Source organism: Leuresthes tenuis, unplaced genomic scaffold (assembly GCF_036924035.1).
Source record: "Leuresthes tenuis unplaced genomic scaffold, fLeuTen1.0.hap1 SCAF_18, whole genome shotgun sequence".
NCBI lineage: Eukaryota > Metazoa > Chordata > Actinopteri > Atheriniformes > Atherinopsidae > Leuresthes > Leuresthes tenuis.
In genome coordinates this window covers 23,521,424-23,533,975 of record NW_027325372.1, presented here as the reverse complement: position 1 = coordinate 23,533,975, position 12,552 = coordinate 23,521,424, and the positions used below count along the sequence as shown (strand labels likewise).

General features: G+C 40.1%; 1 protein-coding gene across 1 annotated transcript in view; it reads left to right on the top strand.

The window, feature by feature from the left end:
- LOC140275177 (ubiquitin-conjugating enzyme E2 E2-like) overlaps positions 1–5,568 on the top strand; it is a 66,151-nt gene extending 60,583 nt beyond the window's left edge. Inside the window, exon 6 of the mRNA XM_072370591.1 lies at positions 4,833–5,568. Coding sequence (XP_072226692.1) covers positions 4,833–4,930 — 98 coding nt within the window. The 3' untranslated portion in view covers positions 4,931–5,568. The remainder of the gene's footprint in view (positions 1–4,832) is intronic.
- The last annotated feature ends 6,984 nt before the right edge of the window (positions 5,569–12,552 follow it).

Below are 12,552 nucleotides of genomic sequence, written 5' to 3'. Positions count from 1 at the left end.
GCAAGCAGGACTGGTAAAAGCAGCCACTGTAAAAATCTATTCTGTATCACCACAATGAGGTCCAAAATTTGTGGATTGGGAGGAATGTGCCAGAATGAGAGCTAAATAATGGGTTTCAGAATTTCAGGTGATTTCAGATGTGAGTAGTTGTTCAGAAAAGAAAGAGATGGGGGGAGGGGGGCAGAAGAGATTGTGCTGATTGTGAAGAGCTCTGATGATAGCTTGTGTCCTCTCTGTGGGGATTGTTCTTTGATAAATATGGCAGCTGTGATTCTTCCTCCATGGGCAAAAATGGGAATAGTTTTTCCTATTCTCCCTGATGTGCTCAGATGCTGGTGAGATGATTCCTTTAAAGTATGATCATACAAAGGAGTTTTGATAGATACCCCCTCTCCCACCACCATCAAAAAAGTCAACCTTCTCCCAGTAACTCAGACATTTTCTATCCCTCTTTCTGCCTCTTGCCTCATCAAAATCAGTCCTCTCGCTGCTCTTTTCTCCTCTTGTTTAAGTGTTTTTTTAACCTGACCTCTAATCTGAACTACTTTTCAAACGTCTTTACACAGCCAACAATCTTAGGCTCTTTTTGTTCCTCATACAGCTGGAGATCCTTGGTATGTAGTTCATTAAAGCATGGGGAAAGGATGGAATGACAGTTAATCAACCCTCCCAGGGCTGCTGTCGCGCTCCGCTGCGCTCTGTATCACGGTCTTACAAGTAGAAGCCAACCTCAGTCATCCCGCTTGTTCGTTGTGTCTGAGCCACATGCCATATCAGAACCAGTTTCTTAGTGTTCAGAGCCTACCAGCGGCCTCTTTCTCCATGTCTATTCCTCTCTCATCTTTTTTGGATTGTCCAAAAAGTCACCATAAACTTTTCAGCAATGGAAAAGGGTTTCCTGCTGGGGTTATGGTTAGATGGTATATTTGAATGATGAGTGTGCATACCTGCACAGTTTTTTTATAACAAAGGCACTTGCCTTTTTACCTTTATAGCTTCAGGCGTGTCAGTCAGTCAAACTTGTAAGAATACTCTTCCTGCCATCAAGGAAGGCTTTACAATCTAAGAATATGTGGGACAAAACAGTTATGGGCTTGTGGCTCCTGCTTGATTCTATGCAGCAACTTAAGTGACTGAAGCAGGGCTGAAAATACTATAAAATGAGACTTATTTGGAGAACTTGCTTTAAATGCAGCCACACCCATGATACATAATTCTGTAATTCCTTTAAAAATATTAACACAGATAAAAAGCATCCCATTCTTTGCCTGTGACAAACCCCTCACTCCCAGCCCCAAGCCCACCACATGTTCGATCTGATTCTGAAGTCAACTGTATCTCAACACTTAGACACTGGAAAGTGGGGATTGAACTGCTGACCTACCTGATGAAGGACAGCTTCTCTACCTACTGAACAACAGCCACGTCAGATGAAGACTGCTGTTACTCAAGAAACTCTAGCATTATGAAATTAAACTAACAAACAAATACTATACAGCAGGAAAATGAGGGAAAAGCTGACCTCAGTCATCTATTTAATTGCTTCTTCTTGAATTAAGATGACTAAATGCTACCCTGGATATTGTTTTTTGCACATGGTGGTCACAACATCTTAGTTGGTCTGGTTTGTCCCCTTAACCCCGCCCCCAGTCTCTGACTTCAGAATTTTTTTGCTCAGGACCAGAAAAGAGTTGGTGCCAATGTAGCACTGCCGTGCAAACAAACAGATATGATTCTGTTATCGGCTTCAAATCAGCGCTGAAACAGCTTTGGTTGAACAACCCGCTTGTAAGAACCAGTGACTCAAAGAGACAACAAGCTGATAATTAATCCTCGTTCTGTGCCGGCACTGCTCTGAACCTGCTGCAGCTGCATCTGGACTCAAGATTGTTGCACAAGGTGCTAAACATAACTGACAACTCTGCACACCCTCAACACAACAGTGTTTAACTAAAAGAATGTGTTCAGTCAGAGGATTCTTCAACTATTTAGCAACAAAGAAGGATACAGCATTTAATTCGTGCCCACAGAAATAACTGAGCAATTACTGTTAATAATCGCAGATGTTATGAAAGTTTTCAATCGATTCCTTCCTAATACCTCCGATGAGCAATGAAATAGAGAAACTTACTTTTTCTGACGGCCGGCTAAGTTTTTATTCTTAGTTGCAAGGAAAAAGATCAGTCCACACCATTCAGCGGCAATGGTATGAAAAGATACAGACAAAAGAAATACAGAGTATTTATACCTGAAGATGGGGGGCTTTGTTCTTTAGATGTGTAATCACATCTCCGGGGGGGGGGGGGGGTAGGATGCAGTCTTGATGATAATTAAGAAACAGGAGGTTAAAACAATTATCTTGTCTGAGTGTTAATTAAGAGGTAAATAGTTTAAAACAATTAGCGTGTCTGGGTGATACAAATGGTTAATGTGGATTGGAGAGTCTGTCAGTCCTGAGACATAAAATTTACCATCACACAGACTATTTAATGTTTGTTTATATTGCAAAAATCTCATTTCTTTTCAGGGATTAATGTTTTTATCCAATTCAATACAGCTCAGCACAATTTTATTCAGTTCGGTTGTTTTCAGGAGGCTGGCAGTTAATTCACTATGGCTTGTTCTCTGTTAACGCAACAGAATTTGGAGGCTATTTACTGTAACAATCAACTTCATCCTCTATAGAGCCTCTGTATTTATTCGTCACTCAGGCTGACATGGAGGAGATTAGAACCTCAGATCTGTGTGAGGTGATGGGGAACCTGTATCCCTCCTCACATTAACACATTTGTGTGGAGTTATTTCTTATTTACCAGTTGTACCCTCATCTGTGACACTCTAATGGAAAATTATTCCAAATGATTACTACTTTGCATAACATTTAGTTTACACCTTATGTGTAAACAGGCAATAATAGATATTTGCTTTTTCACGATTTCTGAAGGTTGCATTAAAATTGAATTTGGATTAGTTATGAAATGTGGTTATAGAGGGGGTCATTAAGTTTTAAAAGTCCTTCGTTGTGTTTTGTGAGGAATGAGAATAAACCTGCACTCCTGCCCATCAACTGAGTGAGATGTGCCTCACGCCATCAGTTTTGTAAATCTGTACACTTTGTTAGAATATATTGAAAGCTAAAGTCCATGTGTGTGTATAGCTGTGCTGCCGCTTCACTCAGAACACCAGCCCAATTCTCTTCTCAAAATACTCCTTGTGTATCTGGATAGAAATCATGAATAACAAGCAGACTTTTTGAATCAGTTGTAATATGAAGTCCTTCCAGCTTGAAGCCGGTGAAGATCCAGTCATCCAGAAATATGGGTATAAGCCCGAAAAAGCCCCCATCATTGCAATCCCAGCAGGGATTAGAGTAGAGGGTGTTTGTCCTGCTTGTTCGGCCAAGCTCATCGCAGTGTTCCGTCAGTATGCCGCGTCCCAGCAGGAGATCGTCTGAAGACAGGCAGAGTGTGCGTGCGGCTCGAGATTTTTGTTTCTCTGTTTCCTCACTGAGAAATTGACCAGCGGCACTGTCAATAGAGGAGCCATAGACGGCTGTTGCCTGAGCGGACGTGTGTGGTGTGTCAACAGATGCATAAAACATAACTCTCACAGATGGGGACTGTGAGAGTTATGTTTACTGTAATTTGTACCTGTCCAGGAACATATTTCCTTATCTTATTGTGAGCAGCGACTGAGGGATTGTGAACAAATCAAAAGTGAATCAGTTGCCTTTTATTTATTTATTTTTTAAAACTGTGTGGTTCTCAGTAGAAATAAAGTGCTTAAATCAGACTTTAGAGGAAAACATGTGGTGTGACTGAGGCTTTTATTGATAATGATGTTATTGCTTTAAATGGAGAGTTCATGATTGGAGTTCAGGTAAAGGTTTGGTGAGTGGAGGATCGAGAAGCCACTTTTCCCAAAAATGACCACGGCAGTCATAATATTTCAGTCCTCATAATAAATAAAGGTTTTAACACAAACAAGTCTGTCGGTATAAAGTCCCTCTGAGTAGAGGGTTAGGGGCACTACCCCGTACCATATTTGGCATATTTGTGTCTCCTACTGTATCGGTAGGAGGATCTGCTTTCTGGTCTGGATCAGGTTTTGCTCAGAAGTGGAACACATCTAGCGTAAAGAGTTGGACCAAAATCAGGAAACTGAATTGCTGATGAAAACATAATGCAGTCATTACTCAACTGTCCCTTTTTATCATGGTCATCACTGAAGTATCGCTCTGATCTAATGATGAAAACAAGTTTTTCCAAAATGTGTCTCGATGAGTCCAGGGAAAAAGCAGCAGCAAAGGAAAGTTGGCCTTAGAAACTGCATCTGTTGGATTAGGTGCACATTTTTCCTGTGTCTACATGTGCTGCATGTGTGTGCATGTGTGTGCTTCGGTACAGCATATTTAGGTGAACACTGGTCAGCAGGGGAGCTGGAAGGAGGGGAAGCTGTGTCTAGACTAAGTATCAGTCATACATTATCTTGAAGAGCCCTAACATTCATTGATTTGGAAACTATTTTCAGATCGAGACACCACAGGAAGTGATGCTCAAAAAGTTATGACCTGATTCCAGATCAAATGGGGAAACAGCAGCTACTGCTAAGAGGAGGTTAGATAATCAGATATCCAGGCAGCTCCACTGGGAAGTGAGGGTGCCATTACTTACTGTACTGTTACTCTGTCTAAATGCAGAAGGTCAAAAGGTCATCAAACTGTGTTATATCCACCATATCAGAAGCTCTGTTGGCAGTGATGCTCCATCTTCGATACTACAGAATAGATACTCCACATGCACATGCTGATGTTCTCTGTTGTTGTGTTGCAGCTGACCCTCTGGTTGGAAGCATCGCCACACAGTACCTGACCAACAGAGCCGAGCACGACAGGATAGCCAAACAGTGGACCAAACGCTACGCCACATAGAGCAGCTCCAGTTCTCCAGGGCCTTCCACCCTACACACACACACACACCTTCAACACTTCCCTTCCTCTGGAATCTATGGAAGCACACCCACCCTGTTCCTGTCATCCACCCTGTCCCCACCCCCTGAGATATGAACTGTTATTTGTTCCATGCTGACTTGAAAGCTTCTTTTTATACAAAGAGTCTATTGGGATTGTATTTTCCAATACACTGAATGTTGATATGGTCATGAAAAGCTTTAATACTGTTCTTGTTCTTGTTGATGTTGTTGTTCTTATTGCATTGTTCATAACATTGTCGCCACCCTCGTCATCTTCTTTCTCTAAACGCGTGTATGTGTATTATTCCCGTTTCATGTGATGTAAAAATGTTCATACTGAGTGATTACATTTAGTTTACTTTTATTGTTTTTGATTAGTTTTTTCTTATTCCTCAGCTCATGGTCAATATTAGTGCATGGCATCAGGATATGTGTTCATGCAGTGAAATCACGGTATTATTTCTCTCCCAGCAGACATGTGGCATAGAGTGAGCCGATCATCATGTACGAGAATAGTGGTTAGTTGCTGTACATTTAATGCCTTGTGAGAATACATACTCATTGAATACTCAATTAAACACTGGCTGTAATGTGACAGTCTGTCTCAGTCTGCTGTTTTTATATGACCGTGTGTGATTCCAGTGTGTGTACAACAGTGAGACTCGTCTTTCTGACCACTTCCTGTCAGAAACGAGCTGTTACAGGCTCACTGCAGAGAGCAGAATGATGAGACGGTGAAGGGTCACACATCTTGTACGTCTTATTGGGCCACTTTTTTGTTCTGTTTGCTTTTCAGATTCTTTTTCTGTTAACTTGAATTCATGCTTTGTAGTTGTGCAGTGTTGTACAAACACACTTCATCTGAACACACATTTAATGCAGTTATGTAACAGTGTCTTCTGCTTCCTCTGTGCTCTCAGACAAAAACAAAGTTTCAAGGAGTCACAGAGTTTTGTTGGTGCCATTTGTTATTTTTAGTGACGTTTTGCAACAAAACACTGAATCATAAAAAGTTCAGACAGCAGGGAAAATGCAAATCTTTAGGAAAAAAACAGCATTCTTATATTTATTTTTAATTACTACATTGGGTAATTTTAGGCTAGTAAAGAGGTTGATAAGAAATAATGATGTTATTTAGAACGGTTGATGTCAGCAGGGCATTGTAATCGGGATTCAGTACAAAAGCAGTCTCCATGAAAGGCGGAGTCTTTGAAAAGCAGAGATGACCAGCGGGTCTCCGGTTTGTCAACAAATGTGTGAGAAAATCATTTAAGTGTTTAAACACTGTTTTCCTCAAAGAAAGATTTGATGCAATTTGCATATTTCTCCTTCTGCATTTCAGAATGTCATAAAACCACTCAAGGAATTCAGAGGAATCTCAGAGCATAATAGACAATAACACAAGCCAAAATTAAATAGCTGGGATTTCAGATCTCTCAGTCAATGGCTGATAAAACCACATGGGAAACCTTTATCAAGCACTACAATAAAAATTTACATCCACAATTGCCATTTTAAACTTAACTACAAAAGAAAGCCTTATGTCAGCCTTGTTTTGACGTGGCATTGACCTCATTGGCTCAGGGGCACCTGGGATGGACCGTCACACAGTGAAAACGTGTATTGTGGTCAGACCAATCAATATTTCTGATCTTTTTTGGGAGACATGGATGCTGTATGCTTCAGACCAAGGATAAAAGGAGCATTCAGACTGTCATCAGCAAAAATTCCGAAAACCAGACTCTGTGATGGTGTATGGAGTTGTATCAGTGCCCTTGGCCATGCTTATTTACACTTATCTAATGGCAGCAATTTAATTTAATTCAATTAAGTTGACGTGACCAAACATGAAATGTTGTTGGCAATTCTGTCGTCAATGAAATAAAAATCAAAGTAAATAGAATTAGCATTGTCCATACCTCATTACTTTCTGATTTAGGGCAGCACCCTATCTGCCCTGATACGTTTCTGCAGATATTCTCCCACATTAAGGTGAGGTGGTCTGTAGCAGCGTTACTTGCGCTGTTGTTATGGTTTGAGTGTTTGGTCTGGGTAATAACGAGAGATGACTCCGACGAGCACCTCCTCCCTCATCAGGACTCTGGTTAGGTGACAGGCAGGAGACAAAAACCCACCTGAAACCACACAAGTGAGTCACTTGAAAATCACAGTTTTCTAAACTGTAGTATTTTGTCATTTGACATCTTGTCATTCATACAGGGATGATAAAACTACACTTCTTGGACGCATTTTAAAGGCCATCCTTATATTGTAACGCAACTGGGCCGCTCAGTGTGCCGTGCCAGCACATCAGAAACTGAATGGTTTATTCTTCTCCTTAGTGGCAGCTCTCAAAGGTGCAGAGAAAAGCTAATTGTAATTACTGTTTGAACAACAATGTGGCTGTGTTGTAATTTTACATTTTCCTCACGCACTTCCAGCATGAATGTAATGAATTTAAAATGCCCTCACAATAAAAATTATGCTGACTGGTAGCTTATAACTTCTAAAGCTCTAAAAATCACATTTCCTCAGTTTCAGCCACAAGCTTAGGGGATAGAAGGCATTAGGTTTCAAACATCACTGAACTGCTCCCCTGCACAGCAGCGCGCACATCGTATCAACCCACACAGTTTTAATGTGTTACAGGTTGTCATGAAAGCACCCGGCATGTTAAAGCTGCACCTGGACTGTTAAGGCACGCACTCAACTTTATACCCACATGTTTGAGTTGATTTTAATGAGCTAATGGAGGTCATGAAAACCTGAGCAGGGCTCTCAGTTTCCACTCCTGCTATCAGAGGAATGGTGTCGTGGGTTCTCCTTCATGAGCTGCCACTCGTGTATGATGCTCACTGAGTAACTGGCCTTTAACTTTACCTTAAATATACAAACACTAGTTATCTTGAGCAAAAATCATCTTGCCTTATCTTGTCTTGTATTATTTTACAGCAGCTACATATAGCACGAGCACGCAAGTGTGATATCTTATTAGCAGAATTAACCTTTTCATGTCCACACTGAGGGAAAAGCAGTGAAAATTAGAACCAATGTGTATTTTTCACAAATCGTTTTGATTAAACAAAATTTTTAAAAAGTAATGACATAGCATAAACTCTCTTTTAGCACTAAATACCTCAACCAAGTGGCAGAGGTGGCTAACCGAGGTCGCCTTCCTCACATTTTTTTGTAAGATACAGTATACAGGACATGAAAGTATACATAAGTCTGGTGTTATTTTGGTCACGCCATACATTTAACATTGTTTTATGTGTCCACTACAAATCTGCATAAAGTTGCATAAGTAAGTACAAAACCTCTTCTCAGAAAAGTTGGTAATTTTCTGAAATGCAAATAGCTAAATCTGTATTTTGCTGATTTATCGTAACCTTTATTTACCAGACAAAAAGACAGACAATTATTGTTTTCATTGAGCAACTGCATTATATTTAAAAAACACAAACAAGTTTCAAACTTGAAGCAAAGAGAGAAACTTTAGAAATTCTATAAGTAAGTTTTCTGCAAGATTCTGTGATGAGCAGATCTTTTTGGTGACTGGTGAGGATGTCAGGATCTGGTGTAAATGGAACAATACAGCTGTATAAAGAAATGTAACCTGACTAAGGAAGGCATATATTAAAGGAGAACAATTATACCCCTGTTCCACCAGTTCACATAGGTCACAGGCACCTTAATGACATGTCTGTGAAATAATTTGGTCAAATTGCTCACGATCAAGCACAGCAGCCCTCTCTGTACACTGTCTGTAGCACATTGCGCTCAGGCGGTCGGTTTTTGTGTCTGTCCCTTTAAATGAAAATGAGTTGCTGCCGGCTGCTGCTCACTCCGTCCCCCTCTTTCGCCCAACTTGCCGACCTCGGTTCAAGAAACACAAAGCACACTTACATCGTCTGTCCTTTCCCCATGGATGGTCAGTATCGAGCCCTCTTTTAGGAAAGGTTTTGCTGCCAGTCCTGCACTGTACTGACCCAAATTGTGGAAGTAGTCCTTGAGAAAATGGTTGGCAGACACAGATAGGTTTTTGCCGACCGTGGCCGGAACTTTGCTGTCAAAAATAAACTTTATCCACTCCCGTCACAGGTCCTCTGAGACTGGGGTCTTATGCAGGGTCTTGTGCTGGTCACTGCAGCCAACAACAGAGCAACTTGCATGCGTAGCTCTCTAATTCGCCATACTGCCAACCACTTTTCTTTGCTGCGATGGATGAAAAATGCTTCATCTGAGCTTTGCTCATTTATAACCTGTCAAGGTCACATCAAGGTCACATATTCTCCCTGGACGTCTGCAGTCATTTCAGCAGAACAATGCCGTGTCATTCTGCACAACTTTCAACAGCGTGGCTTCATAGACACAGAGTGTGTTTGTTTGAGTAGCGTGTCTGCAATCCACATCTGTGTCTTACTGACAATGTTTGGACCATTATGAAGATGAGCATAAGACAACAATAACAGCAGACTATTGTGCGGATGAAGTCTTGTATTCAGAAAGAATGGAAATAGATTCCTCTATAAAACTCCCACAGTTATTATGCTCAGTTCCTAAACAGTTAAAAAATGTCATTAAAAGGAGGGCTGCTGTCACACAATGATAAACATGTTTCCATTCCAACTTTCCTTTAGTGTTAAGTTAAGTTTCAGACAATTTTTTCTTGAATAATTTTTTTAGTTTATAAACTTATAAACAAGGTATTAGATGGCACATATAGTGTTGTGACATAGGTGAGAATCAAACAGGTTTGCCCATATGGCGAAGCTATCTAGTGCAAACAATATGTCAGATTTGATCTTTTGTGCACAAAATCAGACTTTGTGAGCACAAGTTATTGTCTTAGAACAACAAAGTCAAAGAAGATATTTAATGTGAGCACAAGTTGTGGATCAATTCATCAGACCCCAACAACCCATTTGTAAACAGATCCCTAAAAATTTCAAGTTAAAACATCAATTAGAGGGAAGATCTAAAACTTTTTGATGGCAGATGCCTTGTCATTATGACGAGCATGAAGAAGGTAGGATGAGATTAATCTTAACATACTCCACACTGTTAAATCCTGGTAAGAGCTTCCAGGAACTGAAAGACAGTTTTAATTTTTACAGAATCTGGACCTACTATGCAAGACTAGCACAGTTCAGATGGGAGAATGGGATTCTTCTGCGTATTTCATATACCGTACTATATATTTGTTTGTTACTATATATCTGTTTAAGAAGAATGGAGATCAGACTGATGAGGACCTGGACAGTCAGCTGAACATGTTCTTCAATAACCTTTATATAACATTGTGATTAAACACCAACACCAGAGTGTGTTAAAGGGGAACTCCGGTATTTCTAAACCTAGACCTTATTTCTGGCATGAAATATGTTTATCTACTCACCGGGAACAGTTTGGCAAAAGTCGGCGTCCTTCGTAACCTATTTAGAAAACTCGGGATCGGCATATATCCATATAACGGAGTGAACAGGGCAGGGACGATGCAGCCTCTAAATAAGACATTATCTGTCTTTATTTCACCAATACTTTAAGACGAATGAATGAACAAACATGTACTATAGCTCTGTTAGCTCATAGGTGCTGTTATGTGGCTACTTGCGGCTATAGGAGAGCTAACGGAGGGATTTTTACACCTTAATGCCTTAATTAGAGGCTGCATCGTCCCTGTTCACTCTGTTATATGGATATACGCCTATTGCAAGTTATCTAAATAGCTTCCGAAGGACGCCGACTTTCGCCAAACTGTTCTCGATGAGTAGATAAACGTGTTTCATGCCAGAAATAAGGTCTAGGTTTAAAAATACCAGAGTTCCCCTTTAAGTCAAAGACTTCTTCAGCTCTACTGCATTATGCACCAGTACCGGAGAACATTCCTTCCTACAACAATTGCCATAAACAATGAACACTTATTTTTATTCTTACCATTTATTTATTTAATGTCTATCATTTATTTCATTGTAGATTTCTCCTCCAGTCATTTATCATACTGCAGCAATAAAAAATTCCCCTCCGGGATTAATCAAGTATTATTTAATTCAATTCAGTTCAATTGATTAAATTATTCTCTCATGTCAAGGAAATGTCTCATTTCAAAATGAAGTAATGAAGATATGTATCAATATTTCTATGCACAGATCAGTTTCTGACTTAATGTATTGTCTGTACATGTGGATGTGAACATGCATATGGGTAGAAATGCTGACAAGTGTATATATTTTACTAATTTAAAACGAAGATGGATTCTCCTGCTAATAACTATTGTAAGTTCTGTATATTCCTGGCAATTGACAAAAAGCTATTTAAAAATCTATTTGTGTTGTAAATTTCCACTTTGAGTAATGATTCCTATATTTCCCAAAGTGCCTTCAATGCCTTTCTCTTGTTCTGAAAAAATTAATGATCTTTGTTCAGCAAGTAGGTGAACAATGTGGTGCATCGGTGACTGCTGCCAAAGCCTGAGTGTTGAAAACAGAACAAACCACTAAACTAACTCACACTTGTTGATGCCCCTCTTCTCAGCCGCCGCGTCTGCCTTGTTCTGAGCTGCAGGCGCAGCTTTGCTGTGGTTTCAGTCCCTTACTGCCTTGCAAAATCAGCAAAGTGGAGCAATAGTGGCAGAGTTAATTATGGTTGACACATCAAGAGGGGGGAGGGGGAGTCCTCTCCACCTCCCTTCCTCCTTCACAGGCTGCGGCAGGAAGAGTCTGGCAGAAAAGGAGAAGCCACTCATGCATGGATAATAATGTAACATTTGCAGTAAGAGGAAGCTGATCAATACGAGTGAAAAGGTCAAAGTTTGTTTGTGAATTAACAAACGGCTGGTTTGCATAATAAAGGACATTATGCAGGGATAATGTGTTTTGAAGTGGAGACACTGATTGGACACGTGTTGTTTTACTGCTGAAAATATGCCAGATTATCGTCCCAAACAATAAGCGCAATGTTCAACCTTTTTTAATTCAGAGAATGGACCTATGTATGTTTTTTGGTAACTGATGTTGTTGACAAATAGTTTAATTCAAGATGAAGAGTACAAAATGTGCTAAAATTAGTTTATAGGTTACTTATGTAAGCTTTAATTGTACATGTTTAATCCACCCAGAAAAAAATAAAAGAACAAATTGTGAGCCTGGTAGTTGGGCTACGGCTCTGGCCTTTACAGAAACATTGTGTAGTTGCGTGATCACATATTAAAACATGTTAGCCGTTGGAGGACACATGAGAGACATGTCCTCAATGAGATTACAAATTCATTCTTATGGCTGAAGAAATTAAGATATAACAAATCTAACCCTCATTCTTCTGTCACTCCTCTGAAAATTCCTCTGTGGAGCAGCCACTCTCGGCGCCAGGAGAATTATCTGTGGAAATTCAATAAAAGGGCCTCTTCATAACTGTCCACCTTTCACATTAGCCACTTTGTTTAATGTTTGTTTAAGCTGCAGTGAATGACACTTGTGAAGGCATTTATCAAACGGTATAATGGTCTTTTAAAACTGCCACTCAGCTCTGTGTTGCTCTGTTTTTAGTGCTGGGTAGTAACTCAGCCTAACAGCTACAGGTAGC